The sequence below is a fragment of the Uloborus diversus genome, chromosome 8, assembly GCF_026930045.1.
Source record: "Uloborus diversus isolate 005 chromosome 8, Udiv.v.3.1, whole genome shotgun sequence".
In the NCBI taxonomy this organism is placed as follows: domain Eukaryota; kingdom Metazoa; phylum Arthropoda; class Arachnida; order Araneae; family Uloboridae; genus Uloborus; species Uloborus diversus.
In genome coordinates, this window is record NC_072738.1 from 145917953 (window position 1) to 145944700 (window position 26748).

The 26748-nt window shown below is 37.0% G+C and overlaps 1 protein-coding gene across 1 annotated transcript in view; it reads left to right on the plus strand.

Moving 5' to 3' along the window:
* Positions 1 to 26748, plus strand: part of LOC129228663 (cubilin-like) — a 240137-nt gene that overhangs the window by 95800 nt on the left and 117589 nt on the right. Inside the window, exons 20-24 of the mRNA XM_054863347.1 lie at positions 13558 to 13782; positions 15582 to 15714; positions 20119 to 20318; positions 21806 to 21993; positions 25500 to 25692. Of these exons, the coding sequence (XP_054719322.1) occupies positions 13558 to 13782; positions 15582 to 15714; positions 20119 to 20318; positions 21806 to 21993; positions 25500 to 25692 (939 nt within the window). The remainder of the gene's footprint in view (positions 1 to 13557; positions 13783 to 15581; positions 15715 to 20118; positions 20319 to 21805; positions 21994 to 25499; positions 25693 to 26748) is intronic.

Here is a 26748-nt window from a genome sequence, read left to right on the forward strand (position 1 = left end):
ACGTATGTGAGTGGATAATAACTGTTGGAATTGGTCACACTGTGGTGCTGGAATTTTACGATTTTCATTTGCCACAGGGAGCTAACTGTTCCAAGGGATTCGTTTCGGTTAGTTTTACTAATGCAGTTTCTTTTTGTCTTTTATCTTCACACATATTTTTGGAAAAGGTTCAACAGTAAGGACGTTGAAGTCGGAAAACGTTCATATCACCATTGAGTACTTTTTGCAAGTAGAAAAGACTATGGAAGTGTTTTATCAAAAGTTCACATCTTCCTAACGTAGCGTCAAAGGCTCGGAGATTATTCAATTTGTCTTAAATACAGGTTGTTCTCGAAGGAAACATCCCCTGTATATGAATCTCTAGGGTTCGATTGGTCTATCGGCCTATCCGCTTAACCTATCGAACCACGTTTTTTGACTTGGTAGTATGAAGATATGAGCTGAAGACTGTGATGATTTAAAATAACGAAAAGCTCATGGCTATGGTAACAGTGAAATGATTTTGAAATTTTTGAATGGCAGCATTCATTTTTTCTTTGCTCAAAGTGATCAGAGAATAGAAAAAACACACACTGCATTTGCACAATTGGCGTGGAGTGAAATTTGCGGGGGGCTTAAAACATTTACAAAAAGATTAAAAAGGTCTAGTGACAGCCCAAGTGAGTTGGAAACTTGCCACACTTTGCATAACTCGTTCGGTTTGTACAATAGTAGAGGTTTTAATTACAAAACATCACGTGCAAAGCATGTGTAGTAGGAAAAACCATTAAATAGCAGTGGGGAGAGTTTCTTCGGTCAGATGTACGAATATTCCAACCAGCAATTTTCGTCACATGCTAATCGTTAAAACTCTGTTTGCGCAAGGAAAAGAAAAGTGCTGTCATTCGAAACTTTCCAGCGCATTCCAGCTTTATTCGAAACATTCAAAAAAGCATGCCTGAAAGCTTGGTTTCATTGTTTAAACTGATAGGCAGCTAGAACTACATGTATTGGGGATGTTTTCTTACGACCACGTTGTGTTTTGTTCAATAATTAACACTGAGCGTCTAACAGATTAAGTGCGGATAGATGTTGATTCTCCAATCTACTATCATACTTCACTCATTGGCTAATGAATAAGAAACCCAAGACCAATACACGAAATACATCGCCAGCTCAGTCAATTCCAGCCGAGGACTGCAGTTTCGTGCTTAAGCACTCAACAGCACGGCATAGGAGTGACTGAGCTGGAGGTGGAAAACCTCTTAAGGAAGCCAAGAGTGTCAAACAAACTGGTAGCTAATACAGAATTAGCACTGATTAGCACAAGATCAATATTTTGTTGGACCACCTTTTACACGGATCACTGCTCTGATTCGCATGGGCATCGAGTTTTCAAGCTTAATGGAGTGCATTTATATCCAGAGAGTACCATGCATTGGCTATGCAGCTTTTCAGATCTTGTAAATATTGAGTCTTTTCACCATATCCCACACATTTTCTATAGGGTTAAGATCCGTTGTACGCGTTGGCCGGGGAAGGTGTTGGAAGTCACACTGATGCTCAGCGAGTCATTTTTCAACACTTCCAGCACCATGCATGGTTGCGTTATTGTGCATGAAGTATCTGTTGCCATCAGGATAAAAATGCAACATCGTAGGGTGCACTTGATCTGCCAGTATATCTAGGTATCGCATGGCTGTTTGTTCACCCTCGAGGAACACCAGGGAACCACTTCAATGCCCAGCAGAGCATGCTCAGTATCATGATACTCTCTCCAGACCCTTGCGCATTGCGAGCGAGGCAAGAAGTTTTTCTCTCTTGGTTTCTAATTAATTGGCAAGTGAGTGCAATAATGTTTATTTAAGTTAAAGACTCAATTTAGACTATGACCGTTAGCCAAAAAAAAAAAACTTTAACAGGAGAGATCAGTTTTATTACCTCCCTTTTATGATTTAGTCAGCATGCGGGCGATCATACTTCTTGGAGATGTTTCGCCTAAATGAAATAGTATACATTTTGATTCTATAGTCTAAAAAGAACTCTTTCTGCTCCTATTGCACTAAGTGAACATTTTATTAGTTCACTAAACACCCAGACTTTAATTAATCTGTACAACATACGTACGAATTTATGTTTGCCCAAGCAATTATGGTTTTTCTGATTATTTATAGTAAAAAAGTAACTTAAAAACTAGTTCAGTTAGTAAAAAAATCAATTTTTCCATTTTGCCATAAAACACCGGAAAAACATTTTTTCCTCCGCAATAAAATTTCAGAAAATTTTAAATATCTAGCTGTCCCTCAACTATTACTGACGCAGAACCAAATCGAAGAATACACATGTATCATTTTTTTAATGAATTTATTTATACAATTAAGGTAACGTGTCTTCTTTTTCTTGTTAAATTTCACATGAAAAGTAAAAAAGTTCTAAATTTTGAAGGCATCCAGAAACACATTATTTAAACAATATTTTTTGATCAGTAACGGACGCATCTTCTGAGAGACGGCCGTTGCTAAGCAAAACCAAATGTTTCACTATTGACCATGGAAATCTTCAAAATTTAGTTGCATTACATAGAAGAAGAGTCCATGTTCTTCATAAAATCCACGCATTGAAACGAGAAACTAACGTGTTTAGAGTCTTTACAAGGTGTTTTGTGCAACAATTGATTCATCCAGTACCATGAAACTGCCCATATAATTGAACCTCATTATTTCATACTGATAGGATCAAGGTCGTCCGAATTCACGAAAGATAATGAAACAAGAAACCATCGTGTTTGTAATCTTTTTATGGTGTTTTGCACAGCAACTGTTAAGTCCGGTATCATAAAATTACCTATACAATACATAGATCCTTATTGTTCCTGACTAAAAGGGGAATCATGTCGTCCGTTTTATTGAAAGGATATGAAACAAGGATCTAACGTGTTTGGAGTCGTTGTAAGGTGTTTTGTGCAACAATTGCTACATCCGGTATAATGAAGCTGTCCATATAAGTAGACCCTCATTATGCCAGACTAGTTGAGGATCCAGGTATACCGATTTTTGAAAGAAGGGATGGAACAAAATTTGAGCCCAGGCACATGAACCAAGTACCGTACGTAGCAAACATTGTATTTTGAATTCAAGAGAATAAAATATATCACTGCATGAGAAAAAAATACGAAAATGCATCGCAAAAATACAAAATCCGACCTAAAATACATTATTGCGCTGAATGACGTTTTATTTATACAGTGTGCACATTTAAACTGCTGTTCGGATTAAGCGAGGTCCGGTTTAATAGTCCGGATTAATGAGAGTTTACTGTATAAAATTTCGGGAAGATTCTAAAGCTTAGACCTAATATTCATTTAATACAGGTTCGTGACGGAAACAGCACCAGCGCGGTAGAAAAGTTGATGGCCTGTGGGGACGAAAAACCAGCAACGCCTATAATATCAACAGGAAACCAGCTTTATGTGAAGTTTGCTGCAGATGGAGTAAATGTCGGCAATGGATTCAGGGCTCATTACCACCAAGGTACTTAGTTATACGCATGCTGTTTACCTATATGAAATGTATCTGAATGATGTAAGAATGAAATCCCAGCAAGACATAAATGTGAAAAAGAAGCGAAGTTCGGTTGAAATGAGGTGCTGAAAAGACGGTGTCACCGACAAAAAAAGTTCAGATCTAAACAGTTACCAAGTTCCATAGCATTGCCTCATAGAAGTTGGATTTTCCCATGTTCTTCAATTCATTCAGAAAACAATTTTTTACTTGCTTTGATAATGGATTTTAAACTTGCGGCAAGTTTTAATCATCACTATTTGTTTTCAAACTTGCCAAATTTTAAATCCAATATCAAAGAAAGTAAAAAAATGTTTTCTAAATGAATTGAAGAACATGGGAAAATCCAACTTCTATGAGGAAATGCTATGGAACTTGGTAACTGTTTAGATCTGAACTTTTTTTGTCGGTGACACCGTCTTTTCAGCACCTCATTTCAACCGAACTTCGCTTCTTTTTCACATTTATGTTTTGTTGGGATATCATTACTTTTTGAAAAGCTAAATAAGAGGTTATGTTCTAATTTAGACAGTCATAAATGCAAAAGCGTATATTACAAATATGATTTCCTTTTTTTCCCCCTGCTGTTACGGTGCACTGGTTTGCGGTTTCTTTTTATTAGAAGTTATGAAGACATTTTGATAACTGGGAACTTGGCGCAATCGCCAATTTTGGGCAATAATCATCTGTTTTCCCATTTATCAGCAAGGCTAACGTACATTAGCTCTTGGTCTTTGGCTTCCTCAAATTTTTCGAAAATTAGGAAAATTGCTTAGACTCGTCTCAAAATCTGCCTGGAGTTTCTTTGTTGTTTGAGGGGATTATCATAACGTAGATCGTAAAATATGCGGAATTGTCGAAAATATTTCGCAATTGTTGAAATTATTGCAGCCATTTTTGCTCCTCCTGTAAAATTTTGCATTTAATTGAGATCTAAAGTTTTTACAAAATTTTAAAGCCGGCCTTTTTTATTTTAAAGGCTTAATTCTAGATTTGCAATTTTAATTATTTGATGGATCATTTTTCATTTTAACGGAACTTTAAGTATTGTTTCAAGCTCCATTTTGGTTAGAAATTAAATTGTTAATTTAAAACTTCAACAAACCTGGTTTTGGCAACGTTTGACGAGCCCATTTGTTTTGATTTATTTGGCGAAATATTTTGCAATTGCGCGGCGAAGTGATTACGCCGCGATGCTTATTAAAAAATAGCGTAGTTTTTTGCGATTTCAATGTAGTTTTTTGACTTTTTAGATTTTTCCCTTTACATATGCATGAAAATCTATCTTTATGCCAAATTTCAAGTATGTGAGACACTTGGAAGTTCGTAAACATTTTGATGAGTGAGTGAGTCAGTGTAAAAAATGACACTTTTCAGATAGTAATAATTCCATAACTATAAGAGATACATTCATGAAATTTAGGATTATAGGTCTGCTCTATTAGACATACAAAATTTCAAGCACGTAGATTTAATAGTTTTTGAGAAATGAGGAAGTCAAAAGTAGCTTGAAATGGTTCGTGTAAGATACACACTAGCAGATGTGTCGCCTGATTTCCGAACTTGGCTGACACACTGCCGTGTGTCTAAATCTTTCACGGCCGCTGTCAATAATGTTGTGAGACTTGCGACTGATCAGTTGATAGGAAGTCGTTTCCCTGGAAGCTTTGACCACGTAAACACTGAAGATGACCGCCGCAGATGCGATCGAAACGGTTGAAGAACTAACACTCAGACCACGGCACCACAGCCTGGAATCTCACAGCATTGTTTTACCTGAATGATTTTATTTCGCACATGAGGTTCAACACCTCCATTAGTGAGAGTTTTGAATTTTTGATTTTATGGTGGTATTTAAGTGTTAACATGAATACTCGGTAGAATTTCACACGCCCATATCTGCAAGTACGCTATAATGCCTAACTTTATCACTTGAGGCTGTATTTCTTTAAAAAATTCAACATACTGGCACTGCAATACCACTAATCTGTCATAAAATAAAAATTTTAAAGAAATCGCAATTAAGGCAGCATTGAACTGGATGTTCAATATGTTCTTTACTTGCAAAAAAGCAGCAGAGTTATTTTCGTTTCAATATGTTCTTTACCTTAAAAAGCAGAAGAGTTACTTTCGGTTCAATGGAAGTGGTAGGACAGGAGTGATTTTTCAAGTAATTTCTCTCATAATATTACCATTATAATCAACTATTCAAGCACTATTACTGAGCGTTTGGTGATCCTGTATAGGCTTACCAGACGTCCTGGTTCGACCGGGACAGTCCCGGATTTCAGGCAAAACCCCAGTGTCCCGGCCAGTTTACTTGCATGTCCCGGAAAAACAAATTTGATTAAGTGAGCAAAAAAGGTCTAAAAATGATTAACCGTGAAGGATTATTTTGGATAATTACTTTGCCATTTGAAACATAGACTTGTAAAATTAATATCGAATCAGCTTGTGAGGATTTTAACAATAACATTAAAACCAAAAAAGAGCTTCTAAGAAAAATACATGTGAATATTGTTCAAGTTTTTGTTCCTCATTCAAAGTATTTCTAAAGTAACTAACAAATATTAAAAAGTAAGAAATAAAATATTTAAATTTATCTGCTTGTGTCATTCATTATTACCCCTGGTTTAAGCTTATAATTATTATTTATTCACAGCATTGAGAATGAACTACCCTCTAAAACACATTAAAAACAGCCAGGGGAGTGTTCCCTTCAAGAGTGTTTGTGATCCCATGTTTCCGAAAATTGTGGGGCTGACAACTCAGTCTAAAGCTGAAAAATTATTTAATAAAAAAGGCTTTTAAAAGGCTCATTTTCAATAATTTTTGCTAGCATATTTCAAAAGTTTATACGGGGGGGAGGAGGGTCAGAACTTTCCTTTTGTTTCTGAAAAATTTGCACTGTCTTCGGACATTTCCTTGAGTCCACTATCCCCCCTGGTTCCCTTTTGAATATTCGTGACGGGGCGGGGGGGGGGGGATCCCGGTGTCTCGGTTGAACATTTCAGAAATCTGGCAAGCCTAGTGGTACTCTAAACTACTTTTATTTGCTTAGTTATTTCTAGTTTGTAGAGCTAAGTGCTTGAAGTATAGGGCAAAGATGGTCATACCCAGTTAAACCATGACTCGGAAGTTTTGACATGGTTAGGTCCGTCATATGTAGCATAACAAATGAAATGGTTACAGTCAGAAACTGTTATTTGTAGATAAATGTCCAATATGTCGACTCCAAACGTTTGAAAATACTCTGAAATTTGCTTATTTTACTCTATTGCTTTATGTCATGGAAGACTTATTTTGTAAAGCTTCAACACTTTCACTTATTACTGTAAACTATTAATTCAAACTGTCTATTCCTATTAACATGTTGGAACTTATTTCTTTTTAAAACGGTATTGGAGGATAAAACCAAAAAGTTAGCAAATCGTACAAAACCGGGCGGCTTTCGGTGAATATTCCAGATATATACAACCCCAAATACAAAAAGAGCTATAAAGGTAAGTAAACCTGATAAGTGATAATAAAAAAAGTTAAATATTTCTTCTCTTCCGCTTTCAGTTAAGACTTGAGCTTAGTGCTTCATAAAAAATCCAAAATACAGAAACTAAACTCCTAAAACGGAAGCTGTCCGAAAAATCCAATGAACACAGAACAAAAAATATGGCGTTAAAGTAGTGAGCAGCACATTAGACTTCGTTTAATGTGATTGCTTTTCATGTTATCAAGCCTTTATTGTTATCATACCTAAAATAATGTCATAAATAAGCAACGTTGTAATAGATTGCAGTTGTGACGAGCATTCAGAAAGCGTATAACCGAACTTTGCTTCTGAGCCTAGAGGTCCTTCTGGCTCAGCGGTAAAGTACTGTGTTGCCATTACAAAAGTCGATAACGCAAAAAAAGTTAATTCTTTCTTCTCTCCCGTTTTCAGTTAAGACTTGAGCTCAGCGCTAAATAAAAACTCCAAAACACAGAGACTAAACACTTGAAACGGAAACTGTTTAATATCTGATGAACACAAAACTAAAAATATGCTGGTTCAAACCTCACCACTAACACGTTCCACTCAAGCCTTAACGTAATCATCCGTGCGCCATACACTTAGGTTACCCGGTACACGTACGCACCCGGTTACACAACAAATAGTGCCATGTAGCGTAAGCGATAGGATCTACTGGAACTACCATACGTCTTGAGCACATTATTCTTTGCTGCAATAGCTTCTTCGGCGCTCGCTCGTCCGCCAGCCTATGTTGCTCACTCTCAAGGGCCCAACTACGGATGATACAGTCTTACACGCCTCTTGCTCTGCAGCAATGCCCCCAGCAAAGACAGCTGCAGAAACAAGCACAACTATTGTCCGTTTTCCACAAGATGGCACTTGACTCCTGCTTCTTCACGTGGCACCCGATGATTCTATTTCGCTGTTTTCGGAAGAAGGTATATTTCGATCATAGCATTTTGTTGTAAAAGCAGCAGTTTTTAAAATGTAAATGACTAAAATGACAACAGACAAGTGATGTAAAGTACACTAAGACTTTTTTGCACATTAAAATGCACGCTAAAGTTGAGGCTGTCTGGTTATCTCATTTAGAAGCGCGTAGATTGCTGACCGATCCCCCCCCCCCCAGCGTAAAATGGAACTCTGCTTTCGAGGAGGCGAGGCGACGTGCCTTCTTGTGAAAAACGGACAATTCAGCTAAAACGCCTGACTTTGGCACTCCACCTGATAGAAGTATCGCTTCCCAGATCCATTACTTAGAGAGGAGTTATGTGGCGTACATTCAAGGACCATATCGCTGTTCTGCTGGAACATTAACGCAACTGAAAAAAGGAAGGCAAGGCGCCTGGCACGCAGCCCTTCGTTATCTGAAAGGGGTCAGAGGCTCCTGGAATAGTAATAGTAATAGTAACTGAAAAAAGTGTAATCATACAGGAGAATCAAATATACAAAATTGTTTTATTTTATTTATTACCTCATACAATGAAACATAGTTCAGTTACTGTACTGGTGGCAAAAAGTTGAAAAGCAATCATCTCTCCGAATAGGGTAACCACGTTTGGACCCAGTGACGAGAATATCTCATTTTCAATTAATTTTGCTGTTACGTCACCGTTCCACCGGAACAGCAACATAATCTAAGGCCCCTATATATACGAACCGACGCGTCAGCTTAAGATTAGCCTTTTTCGATCGGAGCGCGTGTTTGAGTGGTTGTCTTTCTGGCGAGTTACCGCCATAGACTAATAATAAGAGTAGACCGAGCTTTCTCATTCTTACTGATAAAGAAAATTGGTTCATAGGATGTATCATGTGACTAGTGGAAGGGCTTGGCGAAGACTTTGGCAGCATGGTTGCTAGATGGCAGCATTATCTATAGTTTGGCACTCGACATGTATTTTAAGACAATGTGTTTTCATTAAAAAAACTTCCAGGTGCAGAGATTGAACTGTTTTTCTTTTAATTATGCATTATTTTGACATTAGTAATAGTTTTTGATCAGTTTTCGGTAACTTTTATTTCATTTGGAGCTGTCAGCGTTGGCGTGAACGAAATGGCGTAAACGTTTTGCGTTAACGCAAAAATGTACTAATCGGTATCTTAAATTGAAATTGTAGGTAAAAATCTTACCGTTTGCTGATTCTTTTTGGTCGCTTGCATCTTTTATTGCTTAGAGAGTTATTGAAATTGACTAAAGAAAATGCACAATACTATCTAAACGAAAAACTCACTATATTAACAAAATATTTACAACTTAGAATAACAAATTTACAAATCGGACTCCATAAAAGATCATTCTTCCGTGTTCCATCAACTCTATTTATTTTATTTCGCGCGGGCGTTGATCGTCTGCTACGATTAACGCCCGCTGTTGCTAGGATATCCACCAGTCACATGGTTTGGTTTATGAGCAGCAAAAGGGTTGCCATAGCTCGGTCTACTCTTATTATTAGTCTATGGTTACCGCGTTTGGCGATTGCTCACTGTGAGCAATTATTAGCGGCACGTGAATTGTTTATTAAATAAAATATTAATTTTGGCAAATTTGGCGAAATCCCAAACTTTGCTGTAGTAATCCCAACAGTGCAACAATGAAAAATCCGATCCAAAATGGTTCAACTTAAGCTGATGCGTCAGCCTATGTATATAGCGGCTCTAACATAACCCAGCTTTGCTCCCCAGCCTTGAGGTCCTTTTGGGATTAGAGATAAAAAGTACTGGATTATTATCCCTAGATCAATCATCACCACGGACACGCATCGCTCACTTTGCTATTCACATTCGTACCCCACAGCAGAACGTGTTTGGGATTTCAAGAAGTTCCCTTTGTCGATTGACTTTACACTCAAAAGCTCACACTATTAAGAATTGAAAAAGGAAATTATTTTCAACACTAGTGCACACTAGTGCACGTGTGCACGTGATTGCATCCGGAAAATTTACGGTAATTGTTACTGGCATCCATGTTGCCAGTAACTATTACCGTAAAAATCAAATGTTACTGTAAAATTTTACGGTTTCCTCGGTAGGCCACAGCAACCAGTTGGCGCTGGGATCGCTTATTTCTCCGGTATAAATTACCGTAAAAATCAGCTATGCGTCGGCGATGCAATTTTACAGTAACAATTACCAGAAAATCTTCCTGAATTTTTAACAGTGTAGGTACTTATAACGCTGTTTTTGTCACTGCTAATTGACCACGTGATTAACAATATGAAACTGTAAAGTAACAACGTCTAAGAAGCACAAATTCGCAGATTATTTTTTAGACGTTGTTACTTTACGTTACTTTGCTGTTCAGCAGAAAGATATTTATTTATCTTAATATTAAATGTGTTTATTAAATTAAGTAAAACCAATGTCACTGCTATAATCTGAGAAGAAGGTTTCGCAGTCACTTCCCGAATGATACAGCGTACATTTCCACAATCCGAGTTAAAGCAGTAAGCGTTTTGTTAACAATTTGTCTAATTTCTAATAATTTGGAATTACTTGCTTTAAATCGAGAAATATTGCGCTAATTTTCCTTCACCTCACTAAAAAGAATTCTTGGGAATACAGTTTGGTATATCAAACAATCTAACTCGCATATTATGGACCATGTAACATATTATAGTTGGGACAAACCTAAATTGGCAGCGTCACAATGCTGTGATTTGGGTAGCCTTCACAATGCTACCAGGTTAGGTTTGCCCCAACTAGAACTGCTCTCCGCTGGATTGAAAACATGCTAATGGATACTGAAATTTAGGTTGCGGTAGTCGACTTGTAGCAGATGAAGGTGGAGAAATTAACAGCCCGAGTTTTCAGGACGCAATGCCGTACAATGTTAATTGCAGCTGGATTCTCTCTGCCTCGGCAGGTGAGTCATTTAAAAATTTAAGACTGTTGTTTAGTACCTTACATATGAACCAGTTGTACTGTGAAGTACAAGCTGTATTTCCAACTGAGGATTTAATACATTCAGATGGAGGGGAGGGGGAATTGATAGAAAGGTTTTCTGTTTATGATATTTTTGCTTTTGTCTGACAAAAAACTGACTGAGCAATCAAATTGAAGTGCTGGTTTTTGAGCAATTAAAATTGCTTATTATCCGCACTTTGAGCAAAGCCTGTCATTTATCCTAAAATCTAGAGTCTGCAATTTGCAGATAGGGGCCACGTGATCCAGTTCGGCATGACCAGAGAAAATAGTTCTTTGGAAGTATGAATTATCGTCTGTTTTTTTTTCCGCAAGCATAAAAAAACAACGTTTGTTTTTATTGATATTTTTCGTTTCATTTTTGCTTTATTTATTATCATTATTTTAAAGAGAATAAATCTAATCTGACTACTTTTTATGTGTACCTTTTTTGGGGGTTAATTTCTTTCAAATTGAATATTTAAGCGTCTTATTATCTTATTATTTAAATTTAAACTACTTTTTAGCTTTAATATACTAGCTATAAACTACAAACTGTAGCGTAATCTTATTATTTAGCTTTAAACGCTTATATACCGTAGATGTGATTGATATTTCTGCAAACTGTTTATATTTTGTGTTGATTTTTCTTTTGCATTTTTGTTCTTTGTACGTTATTATTCTATTTTTTTAATTTTAAACTCCTTAATACGGAAAGAATTTTTTAAAGTAAAGTCATTTAAATGAATTAATTCATTTTTCATGCTATTGTTTTTTCTTTAAAATTCATAGGTTTTTTACTTTTGTTTCACCTTATTTTTTTTAAATTCTGTCATGTGTACAATTGCGCACTTTTGTTACTGTATATTTTTCTTTTTCTTTCTTTCTTCCTATCTTGGTTCATAGATCATGGTATTGCGTTTAGAATATTACAACACAACTTATTAGTGTTACTTTTGTATGATATTTAGTTTCAAAAAACAATAAAGAAATAAAACAATAGACTAAAATCTATGAGAAATAAAAAATTTTAAAACATGGATTAGCCTTGATTTGGGGAACTTAAATTTGTCAGCAATAAGTTCAAATTATTATTATTATTTTGTTTTAATCATAATTCAATCTTTGTCTTTACTAATAATAAAGCTGAAAGTCTGGATCTCTGTATATCTGAATGTCTGTTACGCGCATAGCGGCCAGACCGTTCGGCAGATTTTCATGAAATTTGGTACAAAATTAGTTCGCAGCTTAGGGATTTGCACCTCTAAGCGATCTTTAGAAAATTCGATTTTGTTCTTTATTACAATTTTAAGAACATTTTACCGAGCAAATTATCATAACGTGGACGGGCAAATTACTAAAGTGGGAGAGCAAATTACCATAATGAGGGAGAGCAAACTACCAGAACGTGGACGAACAATAGCAAATTGGCAAGAAATTCATCATCCATTGTTTGTAAATATACAGGCGAACCAGATGACCTTTCAATTTTCTGCTTTGGGCAAAGCCGTGCAGGTACCACTAGTAATTAAATAAAACTAATGTCGTTGATTTATGCAGTTAGAACATTTGGAAAAGCATGATACACTGTAAAAAAAAAATCTGAAACGTTACTGAGTATTTCCGTGTAACGTTTCTATGGGATTTCTATGGGTTTTATCCAATTTCTGGAAAAAATCAAGTATCCTTGCCAAAAAGTTTCTTAAATTGCTACAAGTCGCACGAATGTAGACTTCTCACTGTTGTAAAACATATTTTTAACTCCTAGTTTAAAGATTAACTGAGCTATTTATAAAGTGTAACGGCTTGAATTCGATTGCGGCCCGTTCAGACTGATAAGGCGTCCAAATGGCGCAAATCAGTCTATGGACTACCTTGCTCAGCAAGAATTGCGTCTGAGTAAAATTCCTGATACTTACTTCCTATTCCTATTCAGAGTCACAACTGACTACAACTGTATTTATGTCGAGGACTGCATACTAAGTGCCTTGCCTCCATTATTTTATATACCGATAGATGGCAGCACCATCACCGGATCGAACAGTTAATGAGAATTTAGAACTAGTCCAGGAGCTAACAGCTACCTGGTGCTAGCACCCCCAGAGGTATCGTTTCACTTGGAGGACATTGAGACCACGAGCATATTTAACGTCGCCCAGTCCCCTTTAATGACGACGGTGGGTCTTCGACCATCGAGGTTCGAACTCAGGACCCTCCGGCCCCGAATCCGACACTCTACCGATCGGGCTACCACGGCCCTTGATACTTACTTGCAATTCTTTCTTAGCTTCGGCCATGTTGCTAATACTGCTTTTGGAGCTTTTTTCGAAACGCAGTAAGGTGCGAAACTATTATAGTATACCCACTTGTTTAATCTAAGATTCCAGAGACACAACTGGCTTTAAACGCGAAGAGTTCAGAATAATTTTCAGTAAGGTTACTGAATTTAAGTGGAAAACGTTCCTGGTTTTCGTAATATATGTTGCTAGAAGAAATTGGGCACATCAACTGCCCATTATTTTTCAGGAACGTTTCTGAGTCGATTTTACAGTGTAAACATTTAAAGTGGAGTACAATGGTGATATGCTAACAAAAATGGTTTCTTTAAAGGTGAGAAAGTTGTACTTACTGTGACCTTTCTTCACATTGGAGACTCCGAAAACTGTTCCGAAACTTCACTCATCATCAAGGATGGTGATTTGGACGATTCTCCAGTAATCTCCGAATTTTGTGGTCACCACATGCCTCCGCCAATAGTGTCCAGAGGAAGTGTCATGTCAGTATTTCTCAAGAACTCTGGAATCTTCAGAGCAACCTATGGCATTGCGTCGACTCGTAAGTACCGACACTGCTTTTACAAAACAACGAAAATGTTTCATTCTTTTTTACTTCCTTTTACCAAAAAGGAAGTATTGTATTCGCGAAAACATTTTCACTAAAAAATCGACCTTAATTTCCATTTTTCTCACCCCCGAATGAATGCTGAGTTTTTTTTATCGACCCGATCACACGTGGATATATGCCAAGGAACGTGCAGGCACCCGAAATAAACATTTTGATGACCCCCGAGTTAATTATAACGAATTTTTTCGTGACGTCCATATGTACGTATGTATGTGCGTATGTATCTCGCATAACTCAAAAACGGTATGTCCTAAAAAGTTGAAATTTGGTACGTAGACGCCTACTGGGGTCTAGTTGTGCACCTTCCCTGTTGGTTGCATTTGGATGTTCCTAAGGGGGTCTTTTGCCCCTTTTTGGGCGGAAATCATTGCTAATTTCGATGTAAACTCAAGTAGTAATATAATTTGTCGGACACTTGGCGACTTTGGTCTTTTGGTAGCCAAGATTTGTCACCAAGTTGGCTACAAATTTGGCGATTTTTTTTTACTCTGGTTTCAATTTGGCCACAGGTGGTGATATTTAGAGAGTAAACAATTGAATCACATTAAAATTGCCAATAATAGGGAAATTACATTAAATTCGAGTAAAAGGAAGTCATGTGATGCACACATCAGCTCCTTTTTTTTTTTGGTGAAAAGAGGGGGGGGGGGGATTTTCTTGATTAACTCACAAATCTTCATGCTGAAACTTGAACGGAATGAAGTTTCGTGTAACTGGACTGATTGTTCGTGGTTCTTAATTTGAGTGTTTTATTGTAATTGATTGTTCAAGATTTTTACTTTATAATTAAAAAAAAAAATTTTTTTTTCAACTTTTTAAAATATTTTAAAGCTTGTCGGGGCCTTGTGCGTACGCGTAATGTTAAATTGCTAAATTTTATGTAACTTTTTCCCAAAATCTTTTAATGATAGCTTTTAGTGTATTCAATACACATCTCAGAGTCGTCTGAAGTAATATTTTAAGGCAATTTTGTTTATTTCAAAAAATTTTAAATTTTAATCAAGTCTCTTAGCGAACCAAAAAAAAAGGCCGTTTTTAAACATAAAAACAGCTGTTTAGGAAAATGTGCGAGTCCTAAAGCCAAAATTTCACTCGAAAATAATTATTTCTTTGAACATATGAATAAAATGTGGTGAAAATTTCAAAGCGTTGTATAAAGTAGTTTTCTAGAAAAAGGAACATGAGCTTTTAAAATTGACGTTTTGAGAAAATCTCGTTTGAAACAAAAATTGTACCTACGTTTTAATACATTCCAGCCCCATTTACATTTAAATTGAGTTAATTTTTATCTACAGAGAAACAGAAACTTATTGTTGCTTGAAACATCATGATTCAAATAATGTGAATGCAAAAAAACCCGAAAGTTATTTTTCAAAAGTTTTTATGTTACAAACTCCCCTTAAATATTTCAAATTGTTGACATTCGTTTATTACTTCTTAAAAGCATATTATTAACAGTTTTTTGAAACAATTGTTCTCTCTCGTCCTTACAGGGCTCAACGACCAAGAAATTAAAAAACAAAAAACTAGTACTAAGACCCATTAACGTTTCAAATATACACTGCTGGCCTCTCGGGAGGGGCGCAACAAATTTTATACTACTTATTATCTCATAGTATTTAAACACAAAACATAATAATCAAATACAGAGGTATTTTTTAGTATAAATCTGATTTATTTATTGCTGTGTTAAGATCAGAAAAAATGTTCAAAAAAATGTCATTTTTTAGACTGCGGTGGGGAATTGACTGGCTATTCAGGAAGCATCGCATCGCCTGGATTTCCCAACTTTTACGATTTTGATGTGGAATGTGTCTGGACAATTAAGGCATCCGCAGGGAGCAAGCTTCTTTTATCGTTTTCGTAAGTTCAAGAGTTCATGTTATTACGTAAAATAGGAAACTTTTCTTCTGTAAGATACTCCTATTGTAACATCAAACTCTGATAAGCAAATACTCATATTTGATTTTTTTTTTTTTTTTTTTCAAATTTTGACAGACGCAAACAATACGTACCCTATATTCCGTAAATTACCGCCCATTTGCCAGGGCTAAAGTAGAAATACATGAAATACACCGCCAGCTCAGTCATTTCCAGTCGAGGACTGCAGTTTCGTGCTTATTAGCACTCATCAGCCCGGCAAAGGAAAGTGACTGAGCTAGAGATGGAAAACCTCTTAAGGAAGCCAAGAGTGCGAAACAAACTGGTAGCTAATGCAGAGTGCTAATGTAGGCATGGTATATTCAAAGAATATGCTCAAAGAATATACCATGCTTTTCCATCAATCTTCTGGTCTGTGCTAATTCTTATATTTGCTACCAGTTGTTTGGCACTCTTGGCTTCCTTAAGAGGTTTTCCATCTCCAGCTCAGTCACTTTCCTATGCCGGTCTGATGAGTGCTAATAAACACGAAACTGCAGTCCTCGGCTGGAAATGACTGAGCTGGCGGTGTATTTCATGTCATATGTAGCCTATTTTCACCGTCTGTGACTGGGCATAATACTGCTTTCTTTTTTCGTTAACCTTTGCTCGTAAAGTTTCACTTCCGTTCTAGCTTTTGGTCAATAGTGTTTAGAAATGCATTGACTTTATTATGGAGACTGGTATCGTGAAAGATAATCCAAACATCTAATTACATATTACCAAAGTTTATGTCAATGAGGTTTAATTAATGAGGAAAACTAGGACATTCGTTATTGCAAAGCGTATACTAGACGAATTTTATGGTAAACCTGACTCAGTTGTACTTATATCCAACTGCTAACTGACGAACGCACAGTTTGTAAGTTTAATCCTCTTATGATAGAACATACCTCATTTAGGTGCATGACATCTGAGGATTCCTATACGCCACGGCAAAATTGGAGCCTTACGACACCCGGTCCTCAGTTGCCGCGGTTGAAGAGGCTCTGGTATGGTACTCATAACGCCGATTCACATGGCGACCGATCCGTCCGCCCGTTCCGATTTATCGGACGTGACGGATGGGTGTGAAAATATTGCAACATTCATACTAGCTCCGTCCGATAGCCACGTGAAGGTGTTCACCCGCTAGGGGTGAAGAGCGCGGATCTAATGCCGTTCTTTTGTCGCTCTCCTAATCAAAATAAAATTAACAAGAAGTTATAAGCGATGTTGCTGTGATTGCAATAAGCCTTTTAAAAATACATTATTGTTTGTCACGAACGTCAAGCAAGTGGTTAGTAGGATTCCTCTGAACGTTTAAAAGAATTTGGGGCAGTAGAAATTAAAATGGCCGATAAGGGTAAGCAAGTAGTGTAACAGAAAATTTATCAAATTTCTGTCTACAACATCTCTGTCAAAAACGTGTTTACACACCTCCCCCACCCTCTTATATTTAATAGAATTTAAGAGAGAAATATTATTATTATACTTTTTTTTCTGAAAAACTTGTTGGTTGAAGTTTTAGCAAAAAAGTAAAAATTGAATGAGAATTGTACATAAAAAAAAAAGCATCTGTACTACATTCCACTCCCCCCCCCCCTTGAACTTCAATAGAATATATGAGAGAAAGATTAAATGTTCAAATATTTTGAAAAAACTTGCTGGTTGAAGTTTTCGCAAAAAAGTAAAAATTTAATGACAACTATACATAAAAAAATCTATTTAGTTTGAAATTAATCAAGGCATGCAACAGATGAAACTTCGATTCGATGCTACTACAATAGGTGTTGATATTTCATATAAGTTCAAGCTAGAGCACTTTTCGTCTCTTAAAACATTTAAAAAAATTTTTGGTCTAATATTTCAATCGTTTAGTAATAACTGAGCGTTATATGATTAGGTCCCGGACTTTCATGGCCTAAAAAATCTATAAAAATGCTCTTAAGAACTGAAAAAATGTTGTTAAAAATAGCAAAAAAAAAAAAAAACCTTAAATATATAAACATAGTTCTTTTTTTCTCTTTATTTTAACATGGATTTTCACTTGAATTACTATTTATTTCTTAAATTTACAGTGTTCTTAAAATATTTATATTGAGATAAATTTGGGTACAAATTTCCTCTTTTTACGATTCAGGATGATCGATAAAAAACTTTGACTTCTTCAATTTGTTGTTGGATTCTTAAATATGTTGCGTATATTTTTACTGGGAAGTGAGCTAAAGCATACTCTTAAAATGACAAAAGCTGCAAAAGAATTCGATTATTATATTTATCCAGAAATCCAAAAAAGTGATAATTTTTGAAAATGTCAGGATATTTCTGACAAAATAGCACATATTATATTCATGAATAAATTCGTGGTAAAGCCTATTTATTCAAAAGTTTGAAAAGTCCAGCAAATGTGTAAGACAGTTTAATATCATTAGGATCTGACGACATTTTAACGCGTAACCATAAAAGATTTAACTTGTATGATTTTTTTTTCTTGGTTAAAATATGATTTGCTTCATCACATTTCGAAACAATGACTATTCAAACAAAGATTCAAAAACTTCTACTGACTAATTAAAAAATAATAATAATAATGGGTTTCGTTAATGGTCCCACTGCCAATGTTTAGCGTTAGAAGCTGGTTTTGCAAGTTACTATGAGCTGTGGAATTATTTTTTAACGAAAAAACAAAATGCCAAACTAAATTTTCACGTAATTATATCTAACTAAGCATTCCACGCAAAAGAAAGATAATTGAGTAATAACCCTCATATAACTTCTAAGGCATTCTCATTTTGAAAAACATCAACTGTCTTTTGAAAAATAACCACAAATTTTGTACGAAACTAGCAGTAAACAAAACGAGAAATATTCCCGCAAAAGTAAAAACGGCGTCTCTCCTTTGATTGACTATCACATTCCCTCTCCGAATCGGACGGCCGTCAAAATCCAGCACCGCCAGAACGTGACGGGAGCCGAGAAATTCGGCGTGCTGTCATGGCAACGATTCCGAAAACCAGTTTGGCAGCTAAAATATCGGAACGGACGGACGGTTCGGTCGCCATGTGAATCGGCCTTTAGGAGCTGTTCACTTATCGGCCGTCCGTCCCGAGTTTTTCCTCTAGAAGCAGGTTTTCTTTGCTGGCTGTCATGACAACAGGGGCAGTTCACTTATCGGCCATCCGACCCGTCCATCCCGTCTTTTTACGTGACGGACTGCCGACGAAAACAGGGTAGCATTCACATACGGTCGCCGCACATCAATCACGTGGCTGAAATCACCCACCAGAGAAAAGAGCGCGCTGCTTGGCGGGGAACCAATGAAATGCTGTCCTGCTTTTGACAGCCATCAGATATCAAGGTTCTTCTGATCGAAACCGGTCCCGTCCAAGACGGCTTGCTGTCATGGCAACCAGCGAAGAAAATCTGTTTCGGGAGGAAAGAAATGTGATGGACGGAACGGATGGCCGATATATGAACAGGCCCATCTTGGACGGGACCGGTTTTGATCAGAAGAACCTTGATATCTGACGGTCGTCAAAAGTAGGACAGCATTTCATTGGTTTCCGCAAAGCAGCGCGTTCTTCACTCTGGCGGGTGATTTCAGCCACGTGATTGTACAGCGACCGTATTTGAATGCTGCTCTGTTTTCGTCGGCAGTCCGTCTCGTCAAAAAAGATGATGAACAGGACGGTCGGACGTTAACTGAACTTCCCTTTATGCTGTTTCGCAAATCTCTTTCTCCCCCCACCCCTCTTTTTTTGCTTTGGGATTAGAGAGAAAAGTTGCAAAAAACACTCGTCTTCAGCATTGACTGTTGTCTCCAAGGTTCGGTGACGCAAATGGTCCCTAGTACGCAGAAATTTATTTTTACGTCTCTAACTACGCCCGAACTTTGAAAAATATTTAAAAATGAAATACTTATAGCATGTTTAAAAAATAAAGCATTAAAACGTCATCTTTTTTTTATTTCTGTCAACTGAAAATGCTACAAATTAAAAATAAATAGAAAACTTCCCTATTTCTTCACTTACCGGTTTTATCTAGCCTAAGGGAATGTACTAAGTTGACTTCTTTGCAAAAAAAAAAGTTGTTGGTTAAATTTTCCTTACATGTTAGCCGTTTACAATGAAATAAAGAAATATTTTAGCAGAATAACTTGGGATGCCACAACACAACATAATGTTTAATAGGATACATAATTTTCAACATTATAATTAGAACACTGTATGAATCGACATAATTATATGAATTATTATGCGGAACTATAACGTTTTATTGCAAAACATAGTTTTAAGGAACAATTTTGCTCAGAGTTTTCGATAAACTGAAATTATTCCTTGTTCATTGTTTATTGTATTTTTTAAGGTCTTTTAATATTGAAGATAGCGAACACTGCAACGTGGACTACTTAGAAGTTCGTGAGGATGATGCTTCTGGAACATTTTTGGGAAGGTTTTGCGGATCAAACACACCTCCTAACATTCCTGCAACCAAAACGCTTTGGGTCAAGTTTCGCACAGACGATCAAGGCACAGATCGAGGTTTCATGGCGCATTATGAAATACGTAAGTTTTGCAGCAGAATCTATCTTTACTCCCAATCTAAATGGTAGTTTAAAAAAAAGATAGCTCAAAAAAAAATAAATAAATAAATAAAAATATAAATTTATTTGAATTTTGACATCTGGAATTCAGATTATGTTTTTCGCAATCACGAGTGTGTGTGTGTGTATGTAGGCGTGTGTGTTTGTTTCCGTGTGTAGGCATGAGTGTGTGGGTAGTTGTGTGTAGGTGTGTGTGTGTGTTTGAGTATATGTTTGTGTATGTGTGTAGGTGTATGTATGTGTATATGTGTTTGTGTGTGTATATGTGCGTGTATGTATGCGTGTAAGTGTAGGATATAGACGCAACCTGGAGACGGTTTTCGCTAAAGAAGCAGCATCGTGAGGCGGCCGGTCGACGGTGGTGCTGCAGAGAGTGCTGGTGGGAAAATAAAATGATAGCACATCAAAACAGTCAAATGAAAGCAATCGTGATTGCTCAGAATAAAATCACTTAGAAAAATAATATAATAACAAAAAGAAAATTAATTTGAATTCTGAAATTTTGAATTTGAATTATGTTTTTCGCAATCACGAACTGAGACAGGACCCTACTCATTGGAGTTATTGTTTCTAGAAACGGCTCCTGTTCCCCCCCTCCCAAGCCTGCCTCTCCTCCTGGCGGTTACGTGTGCATAGTTGTGTGTGCGCGTAGACCTGTGTGTATGCACGTAGGCGTGTGTGAGGGTATGTGTGTGAAGTCGTGTGTGAACGTGCGTGTGTGTAGGACATGGACGCCTCCGACCAGGAGAAGCGGGTAGCTCAAAACCGGAGCAGCCGCGCCGCGCCGCCAGCAGAGGACGGTGGCGGTGGTGCTGCATAGGCTTCTGGTCCAAGTTGAAAAAGGCACGGACACCAAAAACGGTCAAATGAGAACAATAAGCAATCGTGATTGCTCAATAAAAAAAAATAAATTGTTGCTTCGTGAAAAAAAAGTGCGGTCCGGTTGGAAAAATTCACGTTTCACGTGTAAAAAGAGGTTGTACTTTGTACCCGAGAACGCAGTTTTTTCACAGCATCCTCAGCGGCTATACCCAGCAAGTAGATGCATTTACTCCAAAAGGAAGCAGGAGGAAGAAAAATCCACATTTAACGGGGAACTACCGAAATGCGGTTAAAAGCAATTTCTGTGCGGGATCGAAACGGTTCATATAAACGCGACTAATGTAGTTTTGTTAAAAATAGATCATAAATCTTATAATAAAATACCTATTCCGAAATATTAATTCTAACCAATGGATAAGGGCTTACTTCATTGAAAGTCGTAGGTGTACGAACACTTTTGGGAGCCACTGTATACAAATTATATGAAAAAAAACTGATCAAAAGTTTTCAACAGTAAAAAATTTTTTTAGGGAAAATGATACTAAAAGTTAGATTTTTATATATTTTCCAACACTAATTTCCTGAACTGAAACTAAAAAAAAAAAAGTAATTACCTTTTCTTTACAGAACACGAAACGCAGCTAAACGGCACGTCTGGCGAAATAGCTTCCCCTGCATATCCTATGCTCATACAGAAACAAGATGTTTATCAATGGACTGTAACAGTACCTCATGAAATGGTCGTCAGTGCTCGATTTCTTGAATTATCCATCACACAAATCGCTTCGGATATGCTGTGTGGCGCTGGAGTACAGGTACTCACTCGATAAAAAGCAGATGCAATGCTTCAGTACATGCAATCTATCGACACTCCCCCTTTTCATTAAGGAGCCTAACTCCAGTAATGTAATCTCTGATTTTATGCAGATTTTTGCTGAAATCAACCAAATTTTTAACTTAACGGAAGCCTTTTCCAAACTAAGGACGGCCCTCCCTCTTCTAAAACGTCAGGAAAATCTCATAGGCAAAATTTCTACCTTATAGTCCAAATCTTTACTGATGAGGCCGTTTTTTTTTATTATTTTATTCCCCTTTTCACTTAATATTCTTTTGGACTCCAATTTTTGTCAAGTTTGCTCACCAGGGATGGCTATTTCATCATCGGCTTAACTCGCCGACTAATAAGGCTATTTCCTCTTCGGAGGGTCATTTGACCAATGATGAGACATTGGAGCTGTGAGGCTCCGCCTCAGGTACTCCCAAGGAACATGCACCCAGATTTACGTCTAATCTATCGACAGCCCTGCTGCCACATTCAGAGACCGAAGTTTCGTCATTGCTACGAACTCATCAGTCTGGAATAAGGAATAACAGAGCTGGAGGCAGATATCATCTCATTAAAAAACTGATACACATTAAACAACTGCCGACAGACTGATAGTTAAATTTCCTTTAGCTACTGTTTGACACTCTCAGCTTCAGTGAAATGACATCTGCCTCCAGCTCGGTTATTGACTATTAGCTGTACCCGCACGCCTTTGCCCGTAGTAGAAAATTAAAAGGTCATTTGGTTCGCCTGTATATTTACAGATAATGGATGATGAATTTCTCGCTAATTTGCTATGTTAATTTGCTCGCCCATGTTATGGTTGTTTGCTCGTCCTTGTAATGGTAATTTGCTCGTCCTCGTTATGGTAATTTTCTCGTCCACGTTATGATAATTTGCTCGGTAAAATGTTCTTAAAATTGAAATAGAAAAAGAACAAAATCGAATTTTCGAAAAATCGCTCGAGGTGCTCACCTTCATTCGCTAAGTGCGTCACAGAGATCCAGACACACTAACGAGTCCATAACAAAGACGAAAGTAGTCTTTTGATATGATAACCGGGATGTCGGTATATTGCATGTAGTTCTGCTTTAGTTCTGGCTTTTGGGCGGCAACTTATGTGTGAGTGATTTTAACAAGTGATTGATAAATGTTTTTATTTAGTTATGTTTTTTATGACTATTTTTCTTGTCAATGTATGAATATGAAATTGTTACATTGCTTGATAGAGGCTTCTATCCAGAGATAGAGCAAGAGTTTTTTCATGGTTTGGAGGCGGGAACTTAAAAACTATCAGATTATGAAATTGGCAATGCAGTGTCACCAATTCATGAAATAAAAGTAAGAAAAAAATTATCTGCACAGTGAAGCATTAGGTCTTATGCAATTTTATTTTTTAATAAGTAAACTCAAAAAAATCCACGTCACCCTAAATGGCAATTATATATGTTTTCAAGAGCGAGTGCTCATATATGGTCCAACTTAATACTTATAGGCTGTGACAATCGCTGAAACTCATAGCAACAAAGAGGGCGCTAGAGTTATCGCCTTTTCATTACGTTGCCATTGATTGGTGAATTCAGGGGTTCCGTTCAGCGCCTCTTACGGTCAAAATAAGTCGACGTCCAATCAAAAATTATCTTTGAAACGTTGACAATGATTGGTGGATGCATGAGTAGATCATAGTTGCAGCGGTCAACACAGAAAAGTCATAAAATGTCAAGGCCCGTTAAGCGTCAGCGCCATCTAGTAGGGCCATGGCTCATTTTTACAATTTTTTTTCGATTAATATAACGAACTAATTGCGCGTTTAAGAGTTTTAAACACACGTTTTGACAGCGTACGATTTTTTTCTTTAAATGCATTTCTATTATAAATGCAACGTAGCTAAACTGTTACTCTTTGAAACATGACACTTTTTTATAGACATTAATTCAGCTACGTGCTATCATTTAAGAGTAACCGCCAGCAAGTTTATCAGTCCTCATGTTGAAAAGGTTGACTTGTATAATTGTTTATTTAACGTACACAACATTGAGCATGTCGGAGTATCACGCTCCCCCAGGACAAACGCTTCTGTAACAGCACTTCACGATTTCAGCAACTGTGTGCGCATTTTTCGTTTTTTTTTTTCATGGGCATTTGTGTATATAGAAGTTTTACGCATACACTTCAGCCATTTTCATTCAATTTTCAGATTTAATCACAGATTTAGAGCGAAGTGAAAGGTAAGAGAAACCTTTTTTGATGCAGTTTGAAACAGCTCTTTTTCCCATGTTTTCAGTTTGCTAGAATGAAATTGATTTTGATTTTTCATTTCGTTGCTCATATTATGATTTTAATTGATTTGCAATAATTTAGTTAATTTTAAATACTATTTGTTGACTATCACAAGTTTGTTAATGTTACCTCAATTGAGGCGTTTACTTTGATGGAGTGGGGCGAATTGACTGACTATCAAGGTAATATGCCCCAAAGCAGCAATTTTGTTGTTTTTTTTTTTTTTTTTTTGCAAAAAAAATTAGTTAGTAATTTTTGGTCAAAATAGATTTTACGCAGCATCAGAACCTACATTAAGAGAGGCCCGAGGTTTTCATTTTTAAAAAACACCTCAGCTTAGGTGGGTTGTGATGCGCCTTAAAGAACGATATTTCGCTACTGAACACAATAAGACAAATCAGAGAGGAACAAATTCACGAATCCCCAGGTATCACACGTGACACTTAAACGTTTCTTAACATCTCTAATTATTTCTCACATTGCTGAAAACCATTTTCAAATGTTATTGAAGCGAAGTTCGCTACCTGGGTCGTGATGCTTGTCCTGCCTCCATAAGGTCTTATATCGTTCTTTTCAACAGAGCTTTTTCTTCTTGCGCTGGGGCGCCGAGGAATTCTTTGCATAGTTATTATTTTTCGACTATAAACTCTTGATATACAGGCGTCCCTCGTATAACACAGTACTTGTACAACACGGTTTCGATATTACACAGTACGAAATTTGCGATTATTATAACACGGTTTCGATGTTACGCCGGTAAAAAACTTGAATTTAATACTTCATGGTTTTGATATAACACGAATGTTATCTTTAAAAAATATGGAATTTCATTTTTGTTTAATGCATTCTGTTAATGTGGTAGCTCTTTTTAAGTTTTTATTTATTTAATTTTTTTTTTTTTTTTTTTGAAACTTGGTTTCGATAGAACACGGTATACATCCCTTGATTTACATTATTTCTAGGTCTAGTGTGACGCGGTTTCGATGTTACACGAAACACGATTTCGGTACAACACGAAACACGATTTCGGTACAACACGATACATATTCACATTATTTTTACAATGTACATGATGAATTTGTGTGAAAAATAAGTTTAAAATGTTTTTTTAAAGTCTCGTATAGCACGGTTTCGATACTACACGTAACGAATTAACCGTGTTATACGAGAAACGCCTGTATTTATGTGCACTTAACTGGATGCTTTTCTTCCAAGTTCTTTGACGGAGCTAATGAGCTGGCTGGTGATTTAGGCTACTTTTGCGGATTCCGAATTCCAGAGCCGATTATATCTTCTGGAAATACAATGACCATTAGGTATGCAGGAAGCAAGAGCTATCCCTCCAGGTTCCTGCTCCACTGGACAGCTATATCTCCTTCTGGAGTCGTGGTCTCTCCAAGTGGTGAAGGTATGAACACGTTACCCCCTGAGATAAAATATTTTACCTATTCTTATTCTAATTATTTTATTTGTTATTTACTGATAATAGGTTAAAAAGCCGTCGACGCATTCAGAGCTTCTGAAACGAGGTTACACATGTACCGAGAGGTTAAGATCTTTCAAGAAAGGGTCCACGTGCTTACGGAAGGAAAATTAAAAAAACTTAAGTGTAAAGACGAATTTGAGTGAAAAAAAAAACGAACATGTGGTATGAAATTAATGCACCACCAGTTTGCTCAGTTTAGCGGTAACGTTCCTTTCTATGAGCTATTGGGGCACCATGGCTTCCCTAGTAAAGTGCGCGTGCATGCCTATGGTTAAAACTGGGGTATATGATTTTTTTCTTTCTAATGGGGCTGCGGTAGAGGTAGTGCCTTTTGCAGATCTAGTGCGATCTCTCGGCATAACAACCTCTTTTTCACGTGGCACCACTATCGGTGGGATGCCATTGCTACGAGAATTTTGACGCCCAGTTTCTCCACTAGATGGAGACACCTGGGCTCTATTTGATGCGAAACAGCACTATGAATTTAATTTTGCCAAGAGATACTTCATGCCAAACGAGTACTCGAGGGATCTTTTACATACTGCATAATCATACGACGTGGACGCTGTCGATTTTCTGCATCTTGAAAATCCTCCGACGAGAGCAAGGACCAAACCTGCGCCTTTGGGCGTAAAAGACCAGCGTCTAACCAGTTCACCACTCTGTCGGTGCAAACTTTTATCCATGGGGAACCATTTTCTCTAAGGAACGCAGGTTGCAGGCAACACTCGTTGCATAATTGCAACCTTTGGTATAAGGGGCGAAAATTATTTTTGATTTCCATTAAAGTTATGTTCTTGACATGTAAAAAAACCCCAGAAGTGTATATTTTTAACCAGAAAGTAATTTATTAAACCTCCAATTCATTTCATGTGAGGTTTACGGTTGCAGTCTGGAAGCAAGCTTTTCAATGTCCACTTAAAAGGCAGTCGTTAAGGTTCTTAAAAGGTAGTGGAGATGTTCATCTCTAAGCCTAGA